The 27,767-nt window shown below is 48.0% G+C and overlaps 1 protein-coding gene across 4 annotated transcripts; it reads left to right on the top strand.

The window, feature by feature from the left end:
* The first annotated feature begins 1,769 nt into the window (after positions 1 to 1,769).
* LIPG (lipase G, endothelial type) lies at positions 1,770 to 27,403 on the top strand. 4 transcript variants are annotated; one of them, XM_082355425.1, is made up of 11 exons: positions 1,780 to 2,000; positions 3,045 to 3,310; positions 6,267 to 6,448; positions 8,111 to 8,290; positions 9,624 to 9,735; positions 15,664 to 15,885; positions 17,959 to 18,201; positions 18,878 to 18,998; positions 19,933 to 20,151; positions 22,841 to 22,945; positions 25,331 to 27,403. In XM_082355425.1, exons 1-11 carry the CDS (start codon positions 1,963 to 1,965, stop codon positions 25,350 to 25,352), a joined length of 1,710 nt encoding a protein of 569 aa, XP_082211551.1. In that variant the 5' UTR covers positions 1,780 to 1,962; the 3' UTR covers positions 25,353 to 27,403. The 4 variants fall into 4 exon arrangements, with proteins under 4 accessions (XP_082211552.1, XP_082211551.1, XP_082211554.1 ...); XM_082355426.1 differs by lacking the exon at positions 25,331 to 27,403 and having other exon boundaries at positions 1,770 to 2,000; positions 22,755 to 22,888; XM_082355428.1 differs by lacking the exon at positions 3,045 to 3,310 and having other exon boundaries at positions 1,790 to 2,000.
* Positions 27,404 to 27,767: the final 364 nt, after the last annotated feature.

Genomic DNA, 27,767 nt, shown 5'->3' with positions numbered 1-27,767 from the left:
GTATACTCAGGCAGACTGCATTGCCCAAGTCCCACTGCAGACTGGTCTGGGGGTGATGCCACTGCTGCCCCCCAAAACTAGAGCTGGCTGCTGCTGCCCCGCTGGCAGAGTGGAGTGGCTGTGTGCTTTCAGGCTCACTTGCTTTCACCTCAGGGTTTGATTGGCTGAGTTTAAACCAAGAACTCTAGCTGCAAGGGAGGCTTCTGAAGTGGAAAGTGGGCTCCTCTCATGAGAGGGAGATTCATTCCTCTAACATAGGCAGGTGTCTTCAGATGACAAACTGCCTAAAAGAATGACCAGAACCTTTGCTAGAGTTACTTGAGACCCTGACATTTTGACTGTGACACAAACAGAAGTTTCTGCTGAAACTCCCCAGGCAGGGACTTCCTCCACACTGGAGGCTCCCCAAATCTCCTCATGGTTCTTCTGGAAAATATGTTTTGCATATTTTATACATATGTTATGCTTTGCATAACAGACAGTTGATGTTATACATTACTTTAATACTGTGGTTATAATTTCGTGATGTCCTTTGGAAGTTCTCACATGATGTTTTAATATAAAGACACAGGAGGGCACTCTAACCAACCAGCAATAAAACGTCAAAAAGATGGGTGTTGATCTTGTTGAATCTACGTTTTTTTCGGGTAGGATAACCAACTTTGTAGGAGTACCTAAGCTCTCCTAGGGGATCTCACTTGTGACAGAGGTCCCCAAGACACACCCTCCACACTGTCCAGTTAAGGTTCTAGGGACTGTGATTTGAGTAACTCAGAACAGAGAGGGTTTTTTTTTTTTTTTGGTTGCATTGGGTCTTCATTGCTGCGCACCGGCTTTCTGCAGGGAGCAGGGACTACTCTTCCTTGAGGTGTGCGGGCTTCTCATTGTGGTGGCTTCTCTTGTTGTGCAGCATGGGCTCTAGGCCCGCGGGCTCAGTATTTGTGGCTTGCAGGTTCTAGAGCGCAGGCTCAATAGCTGTAGCACGCAGGGCTTAGTTGCTCCGGGGCACTGTGGGATCTTCCGGGACTGGGCTCCAACCCGTGGCCGCTGCATTGGCAGGCGGATTCTTAACCACTATGCTACCAGGGAAGTCCCCAGATAAGGGGATTTTTGACTCACAGGTTACCTACTGACTGGACCACTGAAGAGATGGAGACATGGCTCCCAAAGGCTCATATTTAGAGGTCAACTGGCTAAATCAAACTGAGAGCAGAAGAGAGAGATCTGGTTGTCAGACTTGCTTCAGACCGGCAGCCTGTTCCCGAGACTCAGTTTTCCCATCTGTAAAATGGAGACGATACCTGACTTATGTCTGTATAGTTTGCCAGTGAAGAAGTAGAGTGGTAAGAGGAGGGAAAAAACATATCTGGGGGTGCCATTTACCATCCCATAAAATACATGGAGTTTTACACTGAAAAAATAAAGCCGGCCTGCCTCTTGTTAATGAATTATAACACACAGGAGGGACAAAGCGTGCTTTGCTGGCAGCTGGAGTAACAAACGTAACGAGGATAGGTTGGAACAGGACCTGCTCCTCCAGACTGGTTTCCCCACACAGATCTTCCAGGAGGGGCCCCCGACACCAGGGAGGAAGGGGAGCGGGGCTGCTCGGGCAGTTTTCCTCCCCAGGCAGGAGCGGGACCGGTTCTGGCGACGGCGGGGTTACTCGCAGTCAAAGGTGTAATCTGGGAGAGCCAGTTCTGGCTGGAAGGAGGCGGGATGGCGGTGCTCGGCCCCGCCGCGGCGTTTTTTATCTCTCCCGCCTCCTCGGCGTTCCCGAGGGCTGTTGAGGCGCAGCCGCTCCCTAGCTGTCCCGGCCGCAGCCAGCCTAGAGCCCCGGGCTCCCCGCCAAGGTCGGCGCGCTCGCCGCCCTCGGTCCCGGGGTCCCCCCGGCGGAGATGGAGCCGGCACCCGTGGGAGGAGCAGGGACACGCGCAATAAAGGGAAGGAGAGGAGAGCAAAATGAGGAGGGAGAGGAAGAAGCTGCCTAATTCCCCTCAGTAAGTAGTTGCGCGCGTCAGCCGACTCTTGGCGCTGGTTATGCGCCCGAGATCCCCAAGCGTGGCTCACTGTTTCCTTTGGGGAGTGTCGCCTGGCATCCCTCTAGTCCTCCACCCGCAGGTGTGAGAGCGCCTACCACGTGGCCTACTGTACTATAGTAGGTTTTTAAATTTCCCCAACATCCCTAAGCGACAGGAACTGTTACCACCCGCGTACTGGGGACGAAGGAAAGGCCTTGGAGAAGCTGGGTGGCTTGCCGCGAGTTTTGCAGCTAGTGGCTGAGCGAGGACTCCGAGAGGGGTCTGAGCGATCCTGACGCCCAGGCCACAGCCCGCAGCCCCTCCGCTCTGCCGGGTTATTGTCTGATCACGCCGTCTGCACCTGTCGCGGGCCTCGCTAGGCAGGAGCGCAGGAGGAAAGGGAGAAAAGAAGGATCACAGGGTGACCAGGTGGCTTTCCTCCATCCGTACCCTTGGCCCGGGGCGAGGAGAGATCATTTCGGGCGCGGGGATGGCTTTGCGCCTTGGAGAGGACAACCTTCCTTCTCCAGCGATCGCAAGCGCGGCGGGAACAGGGCTTTGGGGCAATGACCCTCCTGGGGCTGAAGGGGCGAGCGGAGAACCTAGGGTCCGGGAGTGGACACTAGGAAAAAGTGGGGCGGCGAGAGCGCGGCTGCCCGCGAAGCTGACTGGGGAGGAGACAAGGCGGAGCGTGCGGAGTGTCCACGCGGTGGGTGTGCGGCGCTTTCATTCATACTTTGGGGAGTCTTTGGTTCGGGCGTCAGCGAAGGTGTGACCAATCAGAGTCCGGGGACGGGAATAAATTATGCAAATCACCATCTGGCGATGGGTCAGATGACTCCAATACTTTAAAAAACTACCTCGCCCGGGAGCTCGCGGTGTGACAGTGGCGAGCCCTGGCTTCCCGGGCGAACGGCACGGGTGAGGGCAGATCTGGCTCTGGTTGGAGCATCTTCGCACTCCCCTCACCACCCCGTGGCTCAATTTAGCCAAGTTTTCATTTTCCACCTTCTCCACCTGCAGCTGTCTAAGGCCACCACTCTCTCTGGTCGAGAGAAGCCTTCCCACTTCGAGTCTTACGGGCTCGGACTGCTGGAAACATCGTTCGAGAGACGGCTTTTTTTTTTTTTTTTTTTTTTCCTGTGGTCTTTCTAAAAGTCCCGTTTGGGGGAAGGGGATGTGGCCGGGAAGGATGAGAAACTCCGGTCTTCTGCTCTGCCTCTGGAGCGCTTACTGTTGCTTTGCCGCGGGAGGTCCCGCAACCCTTGGTCCAGAGGGTCGGCTGCAAGGTAACGTGTCCTTGTTTTTATTAACACCCCACAACTTCTTTTCTGTGCCAGTTCCCCTCTGTCTTGCCCACCCTTCTTCCTCGATCCTGCGACATTCTCCTTCCTTACCCCCTGCGCTGTCCATTTACTCCTCCTAATCAGCCTTGGAGATCACTTGTTCCTCGGCGCTTCTGACGAGGACATCCCCAGCCAGGCATCCAAGAGGCCGCAGGCTGCCGGTGCGCTCGCCCGCGCTCGCTCTCGCCCCACCCCCCTGTCGCTATACGGTTCTCCTCTCGGTGCTGTCCAGTCAGCAGAGTTGGCTGCCAGCAGCTATTTAACCTTGCCCTCCTCTTTGAACCTGGGGTTTTCGAGGCAAGAAGGTTGTTAGAGCTCTATCACCTGGTGCCCTTCCTTTTAATCTCGGCGTAGGTGTCTTGAAAGTTAAGGTATCAGGGTAGCTGGCTCTGGTTTGAGTAGTGCTTGCCAGGAGTACTAGGTGAGTCATTTGTGCAGAGAAGCTGCTGGGCTTATTCCCCAGGTTGCCGGCCTCCTCTTCCCCAAGTCTTTACAGCCCTCGCTCTGCCTCTTGCTACCTCTCCTCCTCCTCCTCCTCCTCCTCCTCCTCCTCCTCCTCCTCGCAGCTGCCAGCTTTGCTTCTGAGTTCTGCGTGGCAGTCTTTTCTACTGGAGGAACTTGCCCTGGAGGGGCGAGGGTAGGGTCACCCAGCAGGAGTACCAAGTCAATTAGCTAAGCAGAGGAGAGCGGGGAACCTCTGAACCACACACTATTATTTCATCTTCTACTATTCTGCTGAGGTTGGGTCCAATGATGTTGGTCCATGTGGCTTATGTGCATGCAGGAGGTTAATTGGAATGAATGGAAAAAACTTGTTTTATTTAACATGTTCCCAACTCTAGTGCAGTTGAACCAGGGTAGGTTGCATCTCTAGCTCCTCTCCTGTAAAATGCTAACATTCCTTCCAAAGTCTATGTTCTGTGATTCTGAGTATTTGGGGACCATTTCATTCATTCAAAAGAGTATTTATTTGCCAGGCATGCTTCTCGGAGTGAGGGATAGAGCAGTGAACAAAATGGGTGTAAACCCCTACCCCCATGGATCTTACATTTCAGTGATGGGAAAACAGCTAGTCAACTAATTAAAATATATAAATAGTGCTCAGTGTTATGGAAAAAAACAAAGCAGAGGAGGAAAGTACAGAGGGCTGGTGGGAGAAGGTGGTGCAGTGTTAGTCTGTGACCAGGCTTCCATCTCTGAGGGGCTGACCCCTGAGCAAGGAACTGAAGGAGGTAAGAGAATGAGCCTGAGGACATCCAGATGAAGGACGATCATGAAGTCCCAGAGGCTGAAGTGACTCAGGCTGGAAGTAGTAGAAATGAGCTAGAGAACTGTGGTGTCAGAGAGAGCCAGCTGCTAAGGTGAACCTTTTATGTCAGTTTGTGAGTTTATCCACAAGTCGGTGCCAGGAAGCCAGCAGACTCCCTTTCCTTTTTTCCTGGACTTGCCACCTGGTCTCTGTGAGTGGCTATCTGGGTGGAAATTGGGAGATATTGAATGAGTTATGTCCGTGGTTCAAATTTCTGTCAGTTGAGGCTTTTGTTCATGACTTTAATGACAAAGTTCTGCTCATGCATATTTAGTGGCATTTTCTGGAACCTTATCCTTTTTACATCTGGTGCATTGCTGTCCCCCCCCTTGTCCGCTTCACCAAACCTGTCCACCACTCTGGTCTCTCTTTCCATGACTCCATTTGTTTTTTAACTCTGGGATAAATGAAGCTCCTGGGATGGTCATTTGGTACCTTTTCACTTGATTTCTGGGTGACCGGACAGTTTGATTTTCTAATTTCCTAGCCTGTTATCAAGGGATGGTATCCTGGATGGTTGGAAGAATGCTAGATGAGGCTCATTTATGACCTTCTGAAATAGTGTGGTGATGACAGTACCTAGTGTTAAAAGGCCATAGGGACCATCAGTGACATGGGCTGTGTTTTGTAGTAGGGCCATCTCCTAGACGGCACTGTGTGTGTGCAGTGGAGCTGAAAAGAGAGGTTTTGCTGCTCTTATGAGCTTCTCCATGGCTTCAATAACTTATTTAATTTATTCAACAAACTAGAAGAATGTCTGGCACATGTCTGGTACTGCAAGGAGCACTGAGGACGCATGAGGTCTTTGGAGCAAGTGTTGAAATCGAGATGAGAGCATTAGGGAAGCCCATTGCATAAGAGGTCAACAGCTCCTTACCTCCAATTCCAAAATCCAAAATCTTTGAAAATTGAAAAATTTGTTTGGCGACTTGTTTGGCAGCAAGAACTGGCCTTACCTGACCTGAACTCTTACTCATTTGGCAGCAAAAACTGACCTGAACCGACAAGAGGGTATTTAGAATCTTTTTTTTTTTTTTCCCCTCGAGTGTGAGTAGTTATGTATTTCCCTGCAGAAATATTATTGGTGTGTTTGATGAATGGGAATGCCCCAGACCCTGCTGAGGGTGTTATATAATAATATATATAATAATATATTTTATATATATATTTATATATATATATATGCCATAATACCTTTCTAAAATCTGAGAATTTCTGAATTCTGAAACTCAACTGGTCCCAAGCATTTCAGGAAAAGAATTAAGGACCCATACTGTGAAACTAGTAACTTGAGGGAAGGAAAGAGAACTCGTTTGGATGGGGAAGAAGAAAGAAAAGCAAGAGAGACTTATTTCAGATTCACAGTAATTGATCCTAGTGACTAATTAATACTCTTAAATATTGGTGAGATGTCCCTTTTATAACATCTTCGCAACTCTTCTGGGAGGTGAGGAGGAAACATTCAACAGATGTAGAAACTGAAACCCAGTGGGGTTAAGTAATTTGCTCAAGAGTGAATTAGAACTAGACCCTAGATCTCTCACCACCCAGGCCTGCTAGTTATACCCTTGCTGTGTTATTTCTCCCCAGATGGGCTCAACAAATCCAGGGTTGTACCAGCTGCTGCCAAACCCCCTGTGAGATTTAACCTCCGCACCTCTGAGGACCCAGAGCATGAAGGTTGCTACTTCTCCTTTGGCCACAACCAGCCCTTAGAAGACTGTGGCTTCAACATGACAGCCAAAACCTTTTTCATCATTCATGGATGGACGGTGAGCCTCTGGGGGAGGGAGCTCTACAGCTTTCCGGGAGATTTGGTTTCCTTTGTTTTGGTCAATTAGAAAGAATACTGGTGCTTCCAGATTCCACTCTCTCTCCCCCTCTTTTCTTGTGGGCTGCTTGTATTTCAGACAGCTGTGAAGAATGTAATGGGCACTTTGCTAAGGGGGCAATCTGGACTCCAGCAGGGTGGTATTTAACACTGGCACACAGCGGGCTTTCAGAAAGTGGCTCTCCTGAGGGCAGCAGCCCAGCTCCACTGGCTCTTAAGGGGCCCTCTAATTACGCTTAATTACATTGGTCAACCACTGCGTCGCGGGGGCCATCCCTCCGTAAGAGTTGAGTTGAACTGAAGCAACTTGACTGACTCAGAGAGTCTGTGAGGAGGCAGCTGGCCTGGCTGGCTGGCCCTGGTTGGCATGGTGCCCTCCTGTTTGCATAGAGATGGCTCTGCTTAAAGGCACTGGAGTCTTTATATGACCTAGCTGAGCAATTCACATTGAAAAGCCCATGACGAACTTCAACAAAAAAGGGCTTTAACACTCAGCCTCAGAAGCTTTTGACCAGCGAGGGATTTATTCATTCATCTAATGGCAGTCTGTAGGAAAATGGCACTATTAAGTGAGCAGGTTTCTGCCTGGGCTAATTGGGAGGGGGCATTCCTCCTCTTAATGATGGGAAATTCATATCCGTTACATGCTTTCTGGGTCTTTAGGTCTATCACCAACTGTTGGGGTCAGGCCTGGTGGGGGTGGGTGGTATGTAGGCACCTACCTACCTAATGTAATTGAAGGGATGATTAAGGGCCTGCCATCCATCCTCACCCCACAGCCTATGATTAGAATCATGCACTTGAACCTTTATAAGGCCCCCTGTCAAAATGCAAATACAAACTGCCTGCAACTTACAAATGGGTTGCATTCCAGAAAGTTCTTTTATAATCTGTTTGGAACTTGGAACAGCAGTTTCCCATAGAAGCAAGATTGTAAATGGCGTTAGGGTTCCCAGGCCAGGCACAGAAAATCTGTTTATCTAATAATGTACTTGTGGATGGGTTTACAACTGGACCTAGTCACCATTTATACTTTGTTTCTGTGGGAAAGTGTGTTCTGAGTTCTAATTTGGGATTCCAGGGACAGATCTTCCCTACCCTGGGGTCAAGAGGGTTGGCAGAGATGGCTTGTGGGAAGGGGTCACTTGTTAACTCTGCATTTGCCTAAGAGACAGAATCTCCCTGCATCTCTGAGAAAGAAACTAATTCTCCAGGGCAACCCTTCTCAGCTGCCTTTGAATGATGGACCAGGCCACTTACTTGCCTGATTGTGACAGGGACTTGGGCTAACCTCAGGCCAGCATCGCCACCAACTTATATCTCACAGGGGGCCTATCGGTCAGTGGGGCAGCAGCAGAGGACACCAGCTCTGACATCTTTGATGGGAAAAACTGGAGATGTCAAGCACAATGGAAGACAATCACCCATGTAGCAATCCTGCCTGTGGCCGGCCCGGCTCGTGTGCAAGTGTTTGGTGCCTGGGTAGCCAATGTGAAGGTTCCGGAAGTGGCTGGGGAGAAGGTCATGGAACTGAATTCCATATCCATTAGGATTTCTGAAACGCAGAAGAAGAATTTTTTAAAAAGTCCTGTTTTCTCTGCAGATGAGCGGCATGTTTGAAAGCTGGCTGTACAAACTCGTGTCAGCCCTGCAGACAAGAGAGAAAGGAGCCAACGTCGTGGTGGTGGACTGGCTCCCGCTGGCTCACCAGCTTTACACAGACGCGGTCAATAATACAAGGGAGGTGGGACACAGCGTTGCCAGGATGCTCAACTGGCTGCAGGTAACGGGACCAAAGGGAGTCATCTCCTTTTACGAGCAGGACCTTGAACCGGAACCCTTTTAAGAAACATAGGTCAGGGGCTTCCCTGGTGGCACAGTGGTTAAGAATCTGCCTGCCAATTCAGGGGACACAGGTTTGAGCCCTGGTCTGGGAAGATCCCACATGCCATGGAGCAATTAAGCCCATGGGCCACAACTACTGAGCCTGCACTCTAGAGCCCGTGAGACACAACTACTGAAGCCCATGCACCTAGAGCCTGTGCTCCGCAACAAGAGAAGCCACCGCAATGAGAAGCCCGCGCACTGCAACGAAGAGTAGGCCCCTCTCACTGCAACTAGAGAAAGCCCGCACACAAAGACCCAACAAAGCCAAAAATAAATAAAAATAAAATAATTAAATTTATTAAAAAAATCTTAGACTGTAAAAAAAAAAAAAGAAATACAGGTCAGACAGGTCAGTTACAGTGAACTTCAGGAGTCTGAGAGTATCTTTGAGATTCCAATTTTTATGGAATTAAGTATTGCTTGAAATATTTGGAAGCTGGGACTTTTAGAAAGCTTTCTGATTATTGACACATTTCTGGATTTTTCCTTTTACCTTACTTGCGGGAAGAAAATTTGCCTTTCGGTTCATTAATTGCTGATGCCCTCAGAAGCCAGGACCAGCTTGTAATCTTAAATACCTACTGAAGTCTGCTCTGGCTTCTGAAGGGTGGCTGGGCTGAGGGTACGGAGGGTTGGTTCAAACCAATGTAGCTTAGTGCCTTGCGTCAACTGTGGAAAACAGATCTTGAGGTCTTAAATTTACTTTTTATAGGTTCATGATTTACCTGAGATCAGTGGACGTAATGGGAGGCAGGGGTACACTGGCTAAGTGACCCTATTATCTGGGCAATTCCAGCCTGAGCTTCCTTTTAGAAGCCCATGGAATCTGAATCATTTTGGCAGAATTCTGGTCGGGATTCTTGAACAGTCCTCAGTCCTCTACCTGGGTTGTTTTGTCGAGCTTGATTCCTGAGCCATGGGGTCAAATTGCCACCTCCTCATCCCCCCTGCTGAGTGCCCTGTCAGGGTCTGAAGCTTCAACTCTGGGGTCCCAGGCAGGTTTGGGATGAGGAGGTTGGCAGCTCGTGGGCCTAAGAGGGTGGGCAGGGAGTACCCTGCTGCAGGCTGTGGCTGGCACTTAATCTCCGGTGAGCCCGGTGGCTTTGAGCTCCACACTGCCACCCTCCCCCCTCCCGCGTCTCCCCAACGTGATTGACTTGTTGAATTGTTGGTGGCCTGGGGGCTCAGGACCCCACTCTTCACTCACACGCCTCTGTGACTTCCTGCAGGGGAAGGAGGATTTTTCTCTCGGGGATGTTCACTTGATTGGCTACAGCCTTGGAGCTCACGTGGCCGGGTACGCTGGCAACTTCGTGAAAGGCACGGTGGGCAGAATCACGGGTAAGTGCTGCTCCCTTCTCTCACGGCTGATCCTGGGGCTCCCTCAGCTGCTCTGCCCACCAGGCTTTCCTGAACCAGAGTGCTCCTTAAGAGGCAGCAGGAGTGAGCCGTAGAGGTTAGCCTTGGAAGAAACCTGGAGAACATCTAATCCAGGGCTTTTCAAATGTCCAAAAAGTCTCAGAGCCCTTTTTCAAATTGAACTTATGCAGGTCCCCAATGTATGAAACAGATAGAAGGTGTGTTCTGGTCAAAGCTGTGTATTTGCCAGTAGTGTTAACCTTGTTATTTGAGCCTCCCCCTTCTCTGGAGGAATTTCCGGGTCCCAGAGCACCAGGGAGCACAGTTTGAAAACCAGGTCTAATGCAACAGGTGAGGAAACACCCAGGGGCAAAGAGCTAAGACCCAAGGGCAGAACTGGGGTGGAGCCCAGGCCTGCAAGCTTCTGATACTCACTTCTAGTCTCTGCCCATGATAATGCCAGGACCTCAGGGAAAGGAATGAGAGATGGGTTGTGGTTTGAATTCTGCCTCTGGTTTCTATTTCATCCACTAACAGCCTCTTTCCCATGTTTAGTTGGCATATTTATTAGTGATAATTACCTGTTTAGAATGAGTGGTTAAATGTTGTCATTAAAGAGACCTTTCTGTCTGATATTGGTACCCAGGTAGTCGATAGAAATTTGAATTTTCCATCTTAGTGAGCTTTTTTTTTTTTAAGTGAAAGCGAGTTTATTTGGAGAGATACACGTTCCATAGGCAGAATTGGTGACCTTTTTTTAAAAAAATTTATTGAAGTGCAGTTGATTTATAATGTTTTGTTAATTTCTGCTATACAGCAAAGTGATTCAGTTATACATATATATATTCTTTTCATATTCTTTTCCATTGTGGTTTATCATGGGATATTGAATACAGTTCACTGTGCTATACAGTAGGACCTTGTTGTTTATCCATCCTATATATAATAGTTTTCAATTGCTAATCCCAAATTCCCAGTCCTTCCCTCCCCCCCTTCCCCTTGGCAAATAATTGGTGACCTTTTGATATGAGAGTTTGATTTAAATCATTGAATGATTGTGAAAAGTGGAAAGGATTCTCTTCTCCATTTGGGGGCCCTCTCAAAAAACATACTCTCCTCTAGGAGAAAATTAATGGAAAAATTTTTTTTTAAGATTATATATATATTTTTTAATTAATTAATTAATTAATTTTGTCCGCCTTGGGTCTTCGTTGCTGCACGTGGGCTTTCTCTAGTTGTGGTGAGCAGGGGCTACTCTTCATTGTGGTGCACGGGCTTCTCATTGCGGTGGCTTCTCTTGTTGCGGATCACGGGCTCTAGGTGCGCGGGCTTCAGTAGTTGCAGCACGCGGGCTCAGTAGTTGTGGCTCATGGGCTCTAGAATGCAGGCCCCGTAGTTGTGGTGCACGGGCTTGGTTGCTCTGCGGCACATGGAATCTTCCCAGACCAGGGATCAGACCTGTGTCCCCTGCATTGACAGGCGGATTCTCAACCACTGTGCCACCAGGGAAGTCCCTAATGGCAAATTTGTTGCCCTGAATTTTTATCCTCCTGCTAGCATTCTTTTGTTTTCCCTCCCAGCTTCTCCCTCACCTCCAACATACTAAGGGCCTAACTGGCCACCCAGAAGGAAAGAGTTAATCATTTCCTTCCTGGCAATGTTTTCGTTTGAAAACAGGGTTCAGGTAGAAGGGAGTCCTTAGCTAGAGAATGATTTAGTAAAGATAGAGTTTCTGGTTTCAGCAACAAGCCAGTGGGGCAGATTTAAAAATATATACATTTGTGAGGTTTAGTAGCCCTCCTTAAATCATTGTCACTGGGCTTAAGTCTAATGAGCACACACACACACACACTCCTTTAGATGCAACTGTTTGATTCAGCATAGCTTGAGAGCTTTACTTTTGGTTATCAAGATGTGGGGCCTGAACTGTCTAACGGGCAATGTGGCCACACATGACTGCTCATTAACCCATTGCTGGAGCAAAGCCGTTGGGCCTCAAGCCCCTCAGGGTTCTATTGGCTGAGCACCTCCTCCTAGCCCCCAACAAGAGGCAAGATGTTACAGAGCTGGGCCAGCTGTGCTCAAATTGCAGCACACACAAGGCCCCTGCCAGAGCACCAGGGCCAGTGTCCTTGGCAACAAAGACAAGCTGCAGATCCTCCCTCTCCCTCTTTCTAAATCTGAAATGAGATGGGGCTAGTAGGAGAGTTCCAGTTCTTTCCCCCTGCCCGTCTGGGTGGGAGCTGCTGAGATGTGGGCTTCGCCGGCAGAATGCTAATCAGTGCTCTTGCTGTCTGCGTAGAGCATTGGGGCCGGCATGTCCTGAGCACAGCCCCTTCTCTGCGGCCTCTCTCTGTGGAGCAGGGGACCGGGGTGAACATACAGGAAGGAGTGGCCTCTGTCCAGTTGCCAGGCAGCACCTCAGAGGGTATCTGGCTGACCTGACGCACGCTGCTGTGCATGTCTGATGGGAGAGCCCTGTGCTCTCTCCTCTCCCCTCAGACTTCCCATGGGTCTGGGAACCAGGTGGTCCTGACTGGTAAGAGGACCAGAGACTGCAGCTTGTGTGGGGCAGAGGCCAGTGATGCCGCTGTACAGAGGCCAGCAGGGGTCCTTAGCCTGGACCTGCAGGAGGTGCCTGAACCCGCAGGAGGTGCCTGAACCCGCAGGAGGTGCCTGAACCCCAGTCTTGCTTGGACCAGAGAGCTGTGGACTGAGGTTTGCTAAAGTTTTATCCTCTTAGGCTTCTGCGGGAATTCCGTGACATACTAGGGAAGAGGTCATATATTTCTAATTGAACTTGTGTCTTGTTAGTTATAAATAAATAAGCAAGCAGATCTGTTCATTCATTCAAGAAATATGAACGAAGTGTCCACCCTGCAGGCTGTGGGCTAGATGCTACCTAATGTCAAGTAGTCAGTGTGTGACAGGTATTTTATGCCATAGGTAAGCCACATAGCATCCAGGCAAAAGGGTCCTTGGGCTTCATTTTACAGATGGGGAAAATAGGACTCGGTATGTACTTTAATGATATCTCACACTCTGAGTGGCAGAGCTGGGATTCAAACCCAGGCCATCAGATTCCAGAGCCTGCACCTCACCACGGCGCAATGCTGCCACTCTCCCGCTGGGAGAGATGCAGTAGCTGTTACAGCGCAGCAGCCTCTGCCCTGCCAGGCCAGAAGGTGGAGGTTTCCCTGTGTGTATGCATGTGCACAACAGTGTGTGTGTGCGTGTGCATGCACGTGTATATTCCATTTGCTGGACAGAACACTTTGGGGGGAGTCTGACTGAATGGAAGAAGAGGTGGTTCTCCATCATCTCTTTTTTTGGAGGGGATGCGGTCACCCTCCCATTCCCAGTTAAAAAGTCAATTGTGAAACTTTTCCCCAGAGTCGGTGGGCCCTAGCTATGTGTCAGGCGGGGTCAGTCTGGGGAGGTGAAGCCTCAGCCTGCCTGCCAGCCGGCCTTTCCAGAAGCCCCGTCAGCCGCTTGCATTCCTCCAGCCCAGCTTGGTTTCCATGGCACTGACTGTCTGGTGGAGACTTTTGTTCACCGATACAAGAGCCCCTCTCTTATTGGCTGCAAAGCAGAATGTTCCTCTTCTTTCTTTCTTTTTTTTTTTTTCTCCAGAAGACATGGTGAGAGGCAGGGAGAGGCCACCTGTGTCAGTACTGCGTCCGTTCAGTCCCTAAAAAGAGTCATTGAGGGCTATTCCGGGAAGCCACTGTTTTTGTGCCATCTTTCTTTGTTTGGGGTCCTGGGCTAGAGATGAGCCCCCAGGCAACCTGGGCTCCCTTTCTGCCTCTGTCATTCATACATTTTTCTCAACTTCAGAGTTTTAATCATTACCAGTTCTCATGAGTAGTGAGTTCCACAAGTTTACTGTCCACTCTGGACAACAGTTCTACCTTTTGTTTATCCTAAAATGACCCCCCTCAAGCCTCACGATGTGCTCCCTTGTTCCACTGCTCTGGGGCCTGGGAAACACTGTTCTATTACTCATCTCCTGCTTTCACAGCTCTGTTCCTGGTCACACCTCCTCCCTACCTTGGTGTTTCTAGGTCCAGGTTTCTCAACCTCAGCAACTATTCATATCTGGGGCCAGATGAGGCTTGTGTGGGAGCTGACCTGTGCACTGCAGGATGTTTATCAGCATCCCTGGCCTCTACTCCCTAGATGCTAGCAGCTTCTTTTCTCCCTCTTCCCCAATTGTGACAACCAAAAATGCCTCCAGACGTTGCCAAGTGTCCCCTTGGGAGCAAAGTCCCTCCTAGTTGAGAAACACTGTTCTAGACTAAACAAACCCCCTTCCTCTGCTGCACATAATCTTTTCTTAACTTTCTCCAGGTCCTCTCTCTGTGTCTGTAGGGCTCTAGATTGGGATGAATCCGGCTCCCATAATTACTTAAGCTTGGTGATAGTAGCTAGTATTACCTTGACAAGCCCTTACTCCTTAATATCGCACAAGAACTGTATGAATCAAGACATTCAGATTTCATGTTCGAAATGCTACCGAAGCATGGAGAAGTTTTTCCAAAATCTGGTCCACAGACCACTTATTTTTAGGATCAGCTGGGGAATAAACCTCTATTTCTGGGCTCTACACCAGACCTACCAATCAGAATCTCTTGGGGGTCAGGGAATCTGCATTTTATGCTTTGCAAATTCTATTTTGAATGGTTTTACACTCATGTGGTTCCCAAACAATTATACAAGATGGTGAAAGTGTCTCTGTTGCTGCCACTATCTTTGCAGTTGCCTTCCCTGCCTTCTCCCCCGACACACATACACACAGGTGACCTGGGACTTGTGCGTCCTCCCAGAGTTTTTCATAGCTACACGGTGGAATCCAAAGTTGTAAGAAGCTCCCCAGAGACATTTGCGCTGTTTCAAATGTGAGAACCAGTGCTCTCTGCAGTGCTGTTTGTTTGTTTGATACAGAAAGTTTGCAGACAAAAGGTTTTCTCCTTGTGGCTGCAAAAGAGAGGAATTCTGGAGGCCTGAGATACGGCTGCTCAGTGTGGCTGGTGTACCCGCCTCTTGCCATTCCACTCCTGGGCCTGATTCATAACTAAAGGAAGGGGAAGTGTAAGTCCAAATACAAATAGCTCAGTTTGGGGAGACTGAGTCTTCCCTCTTGAAGATGTAGGTAGCTTAGTTATTCCGTCAAAATTCTGCTAAAATTAAGATTGTGGAAGGCTCCCAATGGCAGAATAAATGGAATGAATGGCTTAGTTTCGGCCAGCCCAAGTTCTTTCTAGAACTGCTTCAGTTCTTTTTTTTTTTTTTTTTTTAATTTATTTAATTTATTTATTTTTGGCTGCATTGGGTCTTCGTTGCTGCATGCGGGCTTTCTCTAGTTTTGCGAGCTGGGGCTGCTCTTCGTTGCGGTGCGCAGGCTTCTCATTGCGGTGGCTTCTCTTGTTTCAGAGCACAGGCTCTAGGCGCGTGGGCTTCAGTAGTTGCGGTGCACAGGCTCGGTAGTTGTGGAACATGGGCTCTAGAGCGCAGGCTCAGTAGTTGTGGCGCACGGGCTTAGTTGCTCTGTGGCACGTGGAATCTTCTCAGCCCAGGGGTCGAACTCGTGTTCCTTGCACTCGCAGGTGGATTCTTAACCACTGCGCCACCAGGGAAGCCTCTAGAACTGCTTCAGTTCTGACAGTGCGCGGTTCCTCAGATCCACGTGTCAGTTGAACCTCGTGGCCAGTTTACTGAGTCAGCTGAGTTGTCAGGACAGGTGAAGGCGTCAGGAGAAAGCATACGTTCCTCTGCAGCAGGCACCATACCCTTTAGGATTCCCAGCGTGGGGATGTCTTCATTTTACACTCGCCGACTTAGCTATCCATCAGGACTCGCTGCCTTAGCGCACCTGACACAGCTGGTCTTGGCTCCCCCCTTCTGCTGTAGGTTTGGATCCTGCTGGGCCCATGTTTGAAGGGGTTGACATCCACAAGAGGCTGTCCCCTGACGATGCAGACTTCGTGGATGTCCTGCACACCTACACACGCTCCTTTGGCTTGAGCATCGGGATTCAGATGCCCGTGGGTCACATTGACATCTACCCCAACGGAGGTGACTTCCAGCCGGGCTGTGGACTCAACGATGTCTTGGGGTCAATTGCATATGGAAGTGAGTTCCTTATTTTTTGTTTTGACTCGGTTATAGCGTCTCCTCCTAAATCAGCCAGAGCTGTTAGTGCTCCTGACAGCACCCGTTTCATTATTCCCACTACCCCCCCAGTGGCCCTTCAACACTGTTTATTCCACAGTTCATCATCCTGCAAGCCTGTTAACAGCCTTCTTGTGGTCTCCGCTCTGCTTTCTTGTGCTTTGAGGTCACAGTTATTATTGATTAATTTCTTTTTACAACAAAAGGAATACATATTTGTTGGAAAAATAATCAAGCATTATAAAATTGCCTAAAGCAAGAAGTAAAAGTACCCCCTCACCTCCCACACCTACTCCTACTTTCACTCTCCAGATGTACCCAATATGAACATGTTGTGTGTATCCTTCCACTCTTATTGCTTTGCAAATTTATTTGTGTGTGTGTGTGTGTGTGATATTTTTCAAAATCACATTGTTCTGCAACTTTGCTTTTTCATTCCTAATATATATTATGGGCATTCTTAGACATCAGAGTACACGTATCTACTTACCTTATTCTTGTAAAAGGCTGTATAATATTCTTTAGCATGGATGTACTATAATTTAATTTTTTGTAACATTTTAAAGAAGTAAAATCAAGATTCTTCCTCCATTCACTTATAATCTGTCTTCCTGAATGCCTAAGCCTATTCCCAGCTTAGGTCTTGGGCTGAAGTGAGTTTGCTGCTGAAACTCTTGTGCTTGGTTTCCCGTTTGCTCACCGCCTTGCATCCTGGCAGCATTTCTAAGTCTTGGCCCCAGTTGGCTCTCTCCACTGTGATGCTCTGCTCTTGGGATGTTCACTCTGTCACTCAGTCTTAAGTTGCCCTCTCCCAAGGTGATAACATCCAAGGAGCCCCTGTGGGGCTTGGGGGTTCATGCAAGGGGAGTTCAGCCCTGCCTCAGGGGGATCAGATGATGGCATTTCTTAAGGCTGGTGATGTTAATGCGGAAGGGGAAGGGGAGCTTTGCCAAATTTTTTTTAAGGTCCAAGGATTTACTGGAACTATTGGCTTTAGCCTCTGGTTACAAGAAATAATGATTACTACGGGTCACAAAAATCCAAATTATACTCCTAACTTTGCAACCAACTGACTCTGTGACCCTGAGCAAATGACTTCACCTCTAAGGGCATTTGGGTCCATAATCTACAACTGAAAGTATTGGACTAGAATGAGGTTGGCAAACATTTTCTTTCCTTTTTCTTTTTAAGGTTTTTTTAAAAAATAGATTTATTTATTTTGTTTATTTATTTTTGGCTGTTTTGGGTCTTCGTTGCTGCTCTTGTGAGCTTTCTCTAGTTGCAGCACACAGGCTCGGTAGTTGTGGCATGCTGGCTCTAGAGCACAGGCTCAGTAGTTGTGGCGCATGGGCTCTGTTGCTCCGTGGCATGTGGGATCTTCCTGGACCAGGGCTCGAACCCATGTCCCCTGCATTTGCAGGCGGATTCTCAACCACTGCGCCACCAGGGAAGTCTGGCAAACATTTTCTTAAAGAGTCAGCTAGTAAATATTTCCGGCTTTGCAAGCCATACAGTCTCTGTTTCAACAACTCCACTCTGCTACTGTAGCGTGGAGGCAGCCAGAGACAACAGGTAAATGAATGAGTGTGGCTATGTTCCAATAAAACTTTACTAAAATGGGGCCAGCCTGCCAGGTGCAGTTTGCTGAGCCCCGGACTAGATGATGTTTAGCATCTGATCCATTTCCAGCATTTTGTGACCGCATGACTCTGTCGGGACTTAGTGACTTTTACTGCACAACTGGTCTCCATCACCCTGTTTAGTGCCTGTCCGATGCACTCTCTTGCTCTTTATCGCTTCATGTGTATCAGTGCTGTCTTCCCACCCGGAGGGCGAGCAGTTCGGTGGCAGGACTGGCTTTCAGTTCTAAACACAGCATATCACTGGGCATGCATTAAGGATGACACAAACAAGCTTACTAACAGCGACATGAAAAGCAGTTATTTCTGATGAAGTGTACAGTACTTACTGATGGAGTGGGCGGATCACCGAGAAGCAGCTCACCCTGATGGTCTCTGTCTCTCTCTCCCCCAGCAATTGCAGAGGTGGTGAGATGCGAGCACGAGCGGGCAGTACACCTCTTTGTCGACTCCCTGGTGAATCAGGACAAGCCGAGCTTCGCATTCCAGTGCACGGACTCCAACCGCTTCAAAAAGGGGATCTGCCTCAGTTGCCGGAAGAACCGTTGTAATAGCATTGGCTACAATGCCAAGAAAATGAGGAACAAGAGGAACAGCAAAATGTACCTAAAAACCCGGGCAGGCATGCCTTTCAGAGGTAACCTTCATCCAAACCTGCATTGCCCTGGGGAAGGACATTTTTCCTCCTTCTAAATACCACATTGTAGACGGGCACATTCCTGCAGTTAAATCAAATAACTGCACAACACATTAAACTGTGTATGCCCTAGGAAAGTAAATCTTTAAAAATAAATGATGGGGACTCCTTTTGTGATGTGAATCATCACTCTATGATCACAATATCGCTATCTTAAATATCTATCTTGCATTTAGCTTTTCAAAGCTGTTTCATATTTATTTTCTCTTTTGATCATCAAAATAATCTGTGATAGGACTAACAGGGGATCAAAATGATATCTCGCATTTTTATAGCATGTTATAAAACTGTAAGGTTTTGTGGGTATTGTGGGTGGAAGTTGAGGCTCAAGAAGTTAATACCTTGGTCCTTAATTCAAGGTCACACAGCTAGAAAGTGTCTAGGTCAACATCCCCCAAAGGTCCCCCAACCCCCAAGTTCAGGGCTCCTTCTTCTATACTGCAGTGACCTCTTAGGCCATTGGACAGAATGAGATCAAAGGGAGTTTAGAGGCTGGGCTGGACCAAAAAGATGAGAGTCCCTAAAAACTCACTGTGCTGGGTGACTCAGTTTGGGTCAGGGTGCCCTAAGATGACAAGCAAGGCTCACAAATGTCTTTGTTCTGCTGTCTCTGCAGTTTACCATTATCAGATGAAAATCCATGTCTTCAGCTACAAGAACATGGGAGAAATCGAGCCCACCTTTTATGTCACCCTTTATGGCACCAATGCAGACTCCCAGATTCTGCCTTTGGAAATGTAAGTCATGGGTTTCCTTTGCTGAGTTCAGGACAGAGAACGAGTTGGTTTGAGAAGGAGAGAGAGCGCAGGAGCTCTCTGTGTGCCAGGTGAACAAGTGCAGGGGAGCTAGTCTGCGTGCCAGGGAGGAGCTGGGTGGTTCCTCTCCTGCTTCACGCTCTCCACCTAGCCCTTGACTCAGAACGTTTCTGGGAGGGCAGCTCCTGGGATGAATCAGCAGCGTGAGAATCTGCTGGATCAGCTGGGCAGAAACTACTGTTTCATTTCAGAGAACGCCTGATTCCTGAGGCTTTAGGATCATCCCTGGCATGTTTCTAATTATCTGTGGGAGGGGCACACAGTGATCTGTATACATTGAGCATTTGTAAGGTGCAAAGCACCACGCTGAGTAATGCTGGGCTTGCAAAGTAAAGTAACAGAGTAAAGTAACGTCATCAGAATACTCGCTCTCAGGGCTGGGGGTCTAGCGGGAGGAACAGGCTTGTACGCACACACTCATGCACACAGATGTGGTGAGACAGGCTCTCCCAAGTGCCACGTGAGAGGGACAGGCAGGAGGGGCTGGGAGTTCCGAGGGAGACGGATGCCTGTGGGCTGAGAGGAAGAGGCACTGTTGAGTGGGGATGTGACTTTGCGTTTTCTCATTTCTGTTCTTTCCTGGTCTTGTCCCCCCACCCCCAGGAAGTAGCATAAATGGGGAGATGCTCAGGAATGGTTTGGGGTGCCGTGGGCAACATTATCTCTCTGCCCGTGTGGAGCACAGCTGAGTTTTCATCCCGGCCCTGCTGGTGGGACGTGGAGGACGTAGGGGGGACCTCTTGTGCATTTCTCTCCAATCCGAGTGGGGCAGGTGCTGCCACTGCGTCTACCTCCACGGTGCTGCAGTTTTCCAGGTGGTGGGGGGACTGAGACCAGCTTCCCTCTCCCCTTGCAGAGTGGAGCAGATCGGGCTGAATGCCACCAACACCTTCCTGGTCTACACCGAAGAGGACTTGGGAGACCTCCTGAAGATCAAACTCACCTGGGAGAGGACTTCTCAGTCCTGGTACAACCTGTGGAAAGAGCTTCGCAGCTACCTGTCTCAGCCTCGCAGGTCCGAGCAAGAGCTGAATATCAGACGCATTCGGGTCAAGTCCGGGGAAACCCAGAGGAAGTAAGTGCCTCATGACCCTTTCTGTGTTCTGTGTCCATGGTCAGCAGAAGGCGTGTGTCTCTGCAGTGTCCTTTCCTTTGCTAAGCGTACACCTTCCATCTTTCCATATCCAGAGTACATGGGCAAAACCGCAAACCCTTTGAGAGGAAAACTGAATTCCAGATCAAGGCCTCTGTCAACTGTTGTGCAGCTTGTGCCCTGATCACAGGCCCTGGGCTGAGAGGGGTGGGCAAGCGGGGGCTGGAATCCAGCCCTTGTTGCATTTGCCAAGCCCTGTGCTGGCCCAGAGGAAGGGGGCTTCTCCTGGACAGGGCTCTTTAGGAGTGCTGCCTTGTTAATTTGTTTGCTCTGGGGTCCATGCAACCGAAAGCCTTTGCTTGCTCCTGTCCAGAGCAAACCGGACTATCCAGTTTAGGGAGCCTGCATGGATGAGGTCTGTGGGAGTCCTGGCTTCCCTTGCATCCAATTTTCAGAGCATTATACCTCTCCTTGGGAGGCTCTGACTCAAGGACATGGGTGGGGCGCTAACGTCAAGTAACAGAGATTCCTCTGTGCCATGCCAGCTGGCAGTTTCCCCACGTCTGTTAACCAAGCCCAACATGAAAAATCCACCCCTAAATCAGCCACTGACACGCGCCTTGACTCTTGGAGCAGCTTCTAAGTGGGAGCCAGGAAGCCCAGAAGACCTTTGTCAAGAGAGGAAGGTTTCCTTGGCCAAATCTTTCAGCAGACCTCCGGGAGGTCACTGCCAGCCTTGGAATGGTGGGAAGAAGCCTCCACCCTCTTTCTGTCTCTTCTGGCATTTTCTCCATTACAGTCCTTCATGCATCCCGTTTCCATCCACCACCTAGGGTGCAGCTTGGCCATGCAGGGGGTGGAGGCTTAGGTTGCTTGTCTGAGTGATTCTGGTCTAAAGACCTGTGCACTGGTGTGTATGTGGCAGGGGTGGGTGCCAGCTGAGGGGAGCTGTTAGTATGAAGGCTGTGGTCTAGATAATTGCGTGTCTTTTTTGTTCTCTCGGTGCTTATAAGTGCAGCCTGTACCAGAAAGATGTGTGGTAGCAGAAAGATGATCATTTTTATAAAATATTTCAAATTTAATAAACCACTGAGACTTAATAAATGTAAACCATTTTCATATTGGTTTCAGATATAAGATTTTAAACAGTAAAACATTACAGATAAAGCTGAAACCCCCTTGTGCCCCTCCCCTGTCCGACTCCTCCCCTTTCAAACCAAATGTACTGATCTTCCAACATTAACTAATGTTAGTGTGTTTTCCTCTTCATGATTTTTATACTTTCACTACTTCTGTTTGTATCCATAAACAACCTATAGAATTGTTTTGGTTGCTTCTGAAGTTTACATGAGTGGACATATTCCTTTAAAAGTTGTTTTTCTCAATTCAACATAGTTTATGAGATTTATCCAATGCATACAGATCTGGTCTATTCACATTCAACTCCTGTATGTAAACTGCCATTGCACAAACAGTAGTTTCACCATTGTTCTGCTGAATATTTAAGTCGTTGCTACTTTTTTGCAGTTACAAATAGTGCTGAGATGAACATCCTGGGACATTTTCCTTGTGTTCGTGTGTGAGGGCTTCTTTGGGACATGTTGAATCACTGGGTTATAGTATATGTATTCTCCACCTGGACTGGATATTATTAAATCCCTCTCCAAAGTGGTTGGACCAATTTTTAATCTTATCCACACAGTAAGAGCTTCCTATTCCCCTCCTCCTCACCTACCTTTGGTGGACATTCTTGCTATTCCGTTGAGTGTGAATTGGTCCCCGACTGTTGTTTTCATTTGTATTTCCTGATTGTGAGTGTTGCGGGTGTTTATGGGCTGTTTGGGCTTCCTGGCGAAGGCTCTGAAAGCTGTTCGGAATGTGGCTTTTGTCCTGCTGGTAAACGTCACGGTCAGGTGTCCCACATGTCTATTGGTCATGAGGTCATGCTGTCCACACACCACTGAGGCTGGGGCAGCCCACATGGTTGGGCTGTAAGTTACAGTTGAAACGGTTATTAGACCACTGATTCTTCCTGTGATCTTGGTTGTCTACTTCTTGAATCTTTGATGTTAACTCACAGCCGAGTTCCAGTTACGCTTGTCAATGGGTATTTCTGGACACCATGCTGGAGGGACCTGGAGTTCCTCCGTTCAAGGAGTTTATAGTGCACCATGGATGCAAGAATCCACAAGCTATTCAAGGCAGGATATAATGCGTCAAAATTAGCTAAAGCTTTCATTATTAACTCCATGTCATAAGAAGTAATGACAATAACAAAAGCAACATTTATATAAGGATGTGCCTATTTATTAAATTGGAAGGTCAATGGAGGGTTAGATTAATAAGGTCTCGGGCAATCAGGGAGGCTTCAGAGAGGATATGCCTTGGTAGGCAGGCAGGCTTTTGGATAGACAGAAGGAAGAAGGTGGAAGGGGTGTGATTAAAGTCTGCATGAGCTGAATCATGGGAGACATCAAAGTGAGACACTTAGTGTGCTTGTAGCAGCAGTGGGGAGTTCTGAAGGGTCTTGAGTCAGGGGTCACATGATAAAAACTTCTCTTTTCTCCTTATTCCATCTGCCTCAGGTCCAGAAAGCACCATATGGCTGATGCACAGCCGTGTACCTACCCCTAGAGTTTTGGCTACATCGATGGTTTCTTTTTCCTCCTAGATTGACTTTTTGTGCAGAAGATCTTGAGAACACCCGCATATCCCCTGGCCAAGAGCTCTGGTTTCACAAGTGTCGGGATGGCTGGAGAATGAAAAATGAAACCAGGTAAGCAGGACATTCTCAGAGGTTCATGCAATGCATGTTGATGGGTCCCCTAGTGTAGGCTGGACATGCGTCTGGCACTTAGGGCATAGAAGTCAACAAAAACAGATAAAAGTCCCTTCCTTTATGAAGATGACCTTCTGCTGGAAGGAGATAGACAAATCAGTGTGATAGGATGTTGGATGGTGTGAATGTCCCTTTGCCTCTTGCTCTGCTTCATCCTGTAGGTGTCACAGCCGTGGTCCTGCTGGAATGAGGTCTTTCAGTGACTAAGTCCCCAAGCTTGGTACCCATGTCCTCATCTTAGATGGAACTTCTCTGTAGTGACTGGAGCCGTGGGAAGTTCCAGGGCTCCCAGCTTCCTTCTGGGCACCAGGTTGGAGTGGGGAGTTGGGTGGGAGGTAAGGGAGAAGCACAAGGCATAGCCCCCCTTTAAGGTTTTTTGGAACCCAGGTTGGTGTGAGTGGATATTAGTGGGCGACTCTCCCCCTTTTTGAGAAGCAGGAATGCTCATGTGCTCTTGCTTCAGTGTCCTCCTTGCCCCGGGCAAGTCTCATTATCTCAGAATTGAGGACGGATGATCTCGTGGTATGAGGCAGTGGGTGCATCCAAAAGCGGACTCCGTCACACACCCTCTGAGTCTAAATGCCTGCTGAGGAGGAGGGAGATGGCCCCCACCAGCCCCTACCCCTGGTTCCACCAGAGGTACTAGATGATAATGCTGCTGCCTTACACCAAGCACGGAGTGTGCGCCCACCCTGTGTTAGTTCCTTCCATACATCAGCTCATTTACTTTGATCATCAAGCTCATGGTGCTGGTGTCGTAACCCTGTGAACAGTTGGGGAACCTGAGACTCAGGGAGGTTTGGTCACTCTCTCCAGGTTCCCCACTTGGTGATGGCAGAGTAAGGATTTGAAGCAGGTTGGTTTACTTTAAAGCCTGTGCTCTTTCTCACGCATGGAGGTTCCACTTGCGCAGATAAGTCACCTCTCCTCAATCTGGGTATCAATTATCAAGCAGCCTTGCCCATGCTGGGATCCCCTGTGATTAACTGTCTGCCAACCCGGAGGGCCGGGCTACTCTGTCTCCTGTTCAGGAGCATCAACGTGACCACAAGCTCGGTGATCACGGGACTTGTGGGATTCTGAAAACTGCCCGTCTAATTAAGTGACTCAGTCTAGTCTGGATATGATTTTCTGCTATAGTAATAATTTTAATTCTCTTTTTTAAAAAAATTTTTTTAAGTACATTTTTTTTTCTTAATTAATTAATTAATTTATTTATTTTTGGCTGTGTTGGGTCTTCGCTTCTGTGCGAGGGCTTTCTCTAGTTGTGGCAAGTGGGGGCCACTCTTCATCTCGGTGCGCGGGCCTCTCACTATCGCGGCCTCTCTTGTTGCGGAGCACAGGCTCCAGACGCGCAGGCTCAGTAGTTGTGGCACACGGGCCCAGTCGCTCCGCGGCATGTGGGATCTTCCCAGACCAGGGCTCGAACCCGTGTCCCCTGCATTGGCAGGCGGATTCTCAACCACTGCGCCACCAGGGAAGCCCCTAATTTTAATTCTTTATGTTTGTATTCAAATTTATACCTTTCCAAGTGCTTCCACATGTATTAACTTCATTGATCCTCAGAACAGCCATGTAAATTGGACACACCCAGGAAGGATTGCTATTCTAATTGTTATTCTTATATACTTCTTTTCTGCTCCAGAACTTTGTAACAGTTGAGAACATTATACTTCGCCTCAGAATACCTCTTTGAGAAAACAAGTTCTTTCCTTTGCCCTCAAAGGAACAGAAAACAATAGGAGCCCGAGTAATAAATTAACACCAAGAAGTGGTGAATCCCTGGACATATATTACACCTTCAGTACTCTCTCTCCTGCCATGGAGACCGTTCACCTGTTCACAGAGAAGGAGACTGAGGTTCCAAGAGGCTCAATAGTGCGTTAGTGTAGCTGAGACTAGAATCAAGATGTCCTAACTTTGCCTTGCCCCCTTCCTGCCATACTGCAGGCTCTCTTGTGTTTCTAGATCAAAGCAAAGGAGCACTTTATAGTTCTTCCCGAAGTTGTGTTTGTGTGTGTGTGTGCTTGTGTGCACATGTGCGTGCTGTGGGTGAGTATTCTGCTAAATATGCAGATGTCAACACTACAGTGTATGGAACTGGGAACCCAGAGCAGGCTCCGGTGTGGTGTTTCTCAAAGTGAATCTGTGGCTTGTTGGGGGAGGGGGAGGAAGGAGCATTCAGGACTTTCTCCATTTGTTCTGAAGGGAAGCAAATAAAAGAGGCTGATAAGTAGGGAAGAAAGCTTGGTCTTGTGGTAAACAGAGTTGCATGTTTGCAAAGCCAGCTAATGAACACCACTCCCACGTGGTTCCTTTCAGTCCAACCCTGGAGCATCCTTGAAGGTGCCCGCAAGGCCCCCCACTCCCTGATTTCCAAGCATATGGAGGAACGTTACTGCTGAGGACCCACCTGATGGAAAGACCCTTCTTGGCCTTGACCCTGGAGCAATGGGAGGAGCCCGCTTGCTGGGCCCAGCACCGTGCCTCCTGTGATGGCTGGGACTTTTCTCCAGAGGAGACCACATACTGCTGTTCCCACTGCTGTTCTAGGATAGCTCTAACTCCAGATCTGTGTGCAAACAGCCGATGCCCTGGCCTCTATGCACACCGGGCTGGTTTCTCAGTGACTGGATGAGCTTGTGCTTCACCCAACAAGGAACACAGGCTCTGAGTGACTCTGCGTGGAAGGCTGTCAGCTGCCTGACCTGACTTGAGTCATAGTGAGGGGTCTTGCTGCTGGGAGCTGACTCGTGTCAGGATGGCAGACCTGGGACCTTGTTCACCGGGGGAGGGAGAGTAGATCTGGGGAGGTGTGGAGAACCCTCGCTCTTGGGGTTCGATGGGTAACTGGTAATGTGGATTGGTTACATTTTATTCGGTCCTGCTCCCCAACTCCTTCTCTAAAGCACACATCATTGGCTTTCTTATTTTTCCATTGTTCATTTTTTGATCGGACAAATGTTTATTAAGCACTGAAACTTAATTAGCACGTGGCAGTAGACACCTTAGTAAATCTTTGCAGACCATCTTCTCATTTGAAACCTAATGGCGTTGGGATGTCTAGGCTCCCTTAGATGATCCATGAATATGCACGTGATATGAAAGGCATGAGAGGCACTGGGAGGGCTACAGGATGTAAGAGTTGGGGACCTGAGGCTTTAAGTGATTTCTACCTATTTCTTCTTAGTTAAAGTGCATTCCCCTTAAGAGTGACATCTTTGATCACCAGCAGAGTGGCAAGCGGAGTGTTATACGTGTTAGGGACAGAATGGTGCCAATTGCTGAATATGATTGGCAAAATCTCTTCTGTGTAGGAAGCTGGAAGCTATTACATATGTTACACATGTCTGTTCATACAGAAACCAGCACCTGTCACACACAGCTTGTGCCAAGATTGAATTAATGCCATGCTTTTTCCTTGAAATATCTTCCTCCAATACCAGTGCCCTTTCTGTGCCAAACTTCTTCAAAAAGCCCCTAATTCTAGATCTTGGTTTGAATTAATATACATGATATCTGAGGAACCCTTTTATAATTTTCAAAAGATTTGAACATGCATCACTTAATTAGAGACTCACAACAGGAGGTGAGCAGGGCAGTTACTATTATCTCTATTTTACAAAACCGAAGCTTAGTGAGGTTCAGCACGGGCCTAGAATTATATACCAAGTTGGTAGAGGAACCAGGTGAGGACCTAGACTTCCTGGAGGCAATGCCCATGGTATGCTCATCTCCGCAACTTCATCAGGACTCGTATAGCCACTTCCCACCAATATGCCCCAGATGTAACAAATAAGGAATTTTTTTCAGAGCCATCCATGAAACCCGAAACTCTTTTATTAATATATAACTGGGAGAACAACTGGGCCAGGGCTTGGGATTTTTATGGATGAGATTGATTTGGAAGGAGATGTGATGTCAAGTGGGAAAGGGGGAGAGCAATTTTCTCTGTACTTAGGTTTTTAAAGGACATTGTTTTCATCTCTATTGTGCCAAAGTTGTGTCATCGTTCTGTGCCAAACCTCTGAAGACATAACCAGTCAAATACATTAATTCAAGGTATTTTCTCAATCCAATTGTGTGCCTTTTCTGTTGCTTCTGTGATTGCATTCTAGCCAAAGTAGAGCTTGTATTATTGACTGTGCATCCTGGTTACTTCTGCTTTTGTAATGGAAGCCTTGGGAATCGAATCCTCAGTGGGTCCTGTATTTATACATTTGGCTTGAAGCCTTATTTGTATATAATGATGCTTTTTTAAATGCTTAGAATACTATTTATTTCTCAAGTGTATATAATGTATAAAAATAAATATATGGTTAGTTTTTACTTTATGATTAACCGATTTCAAGATTAAAAATTTTAATAGTAAAATAATAAAAATCTACAAAATTCTTCATGGTCTAGCAACTCAGTTCTTAAAATTTGAAAGAATTATGCCTGTCTAAGCCTAGGTTTTGACAAAAAGTTACTTTAATATAGGATATATTCTCTATTTGATACTAATTGTTGGTAAGAAGCACACAACAACTCCTTTCACTGAAGAACAAGAGGAGAAATTATTCGAATCGCAATAGAAAGTCCTGAAGGTGGATGTTTGGAGGGACTGGGGAGGAGGGCTAGGTATTGGGGAACGTTGGTGAAGATATAGGCTTGGTCCCATGGGATCTAGATAACAGTGACTTAAACCAGATAGAAGATGAATTCTCTATTGTGTTAAAGTCTCGACTGGTATTGAGGTTCTGTTCCATAAAGCCAG

The sequence above is a fragment of the Balaenoptera borealis genome (assembly GCF_965194805.1).
Source record: "Balaenoptera borealis genome assembly, chromosome: 14".
NCBI lineage: Eukaryota > Metazoa > Chordata > Mammalia > Artiodactyla > Balaenopteridae > Balaenoptera > Balaenoptera borealis.
This window is presented reverse-complemented; position numbering and strand designations above follow the sequence as displayed.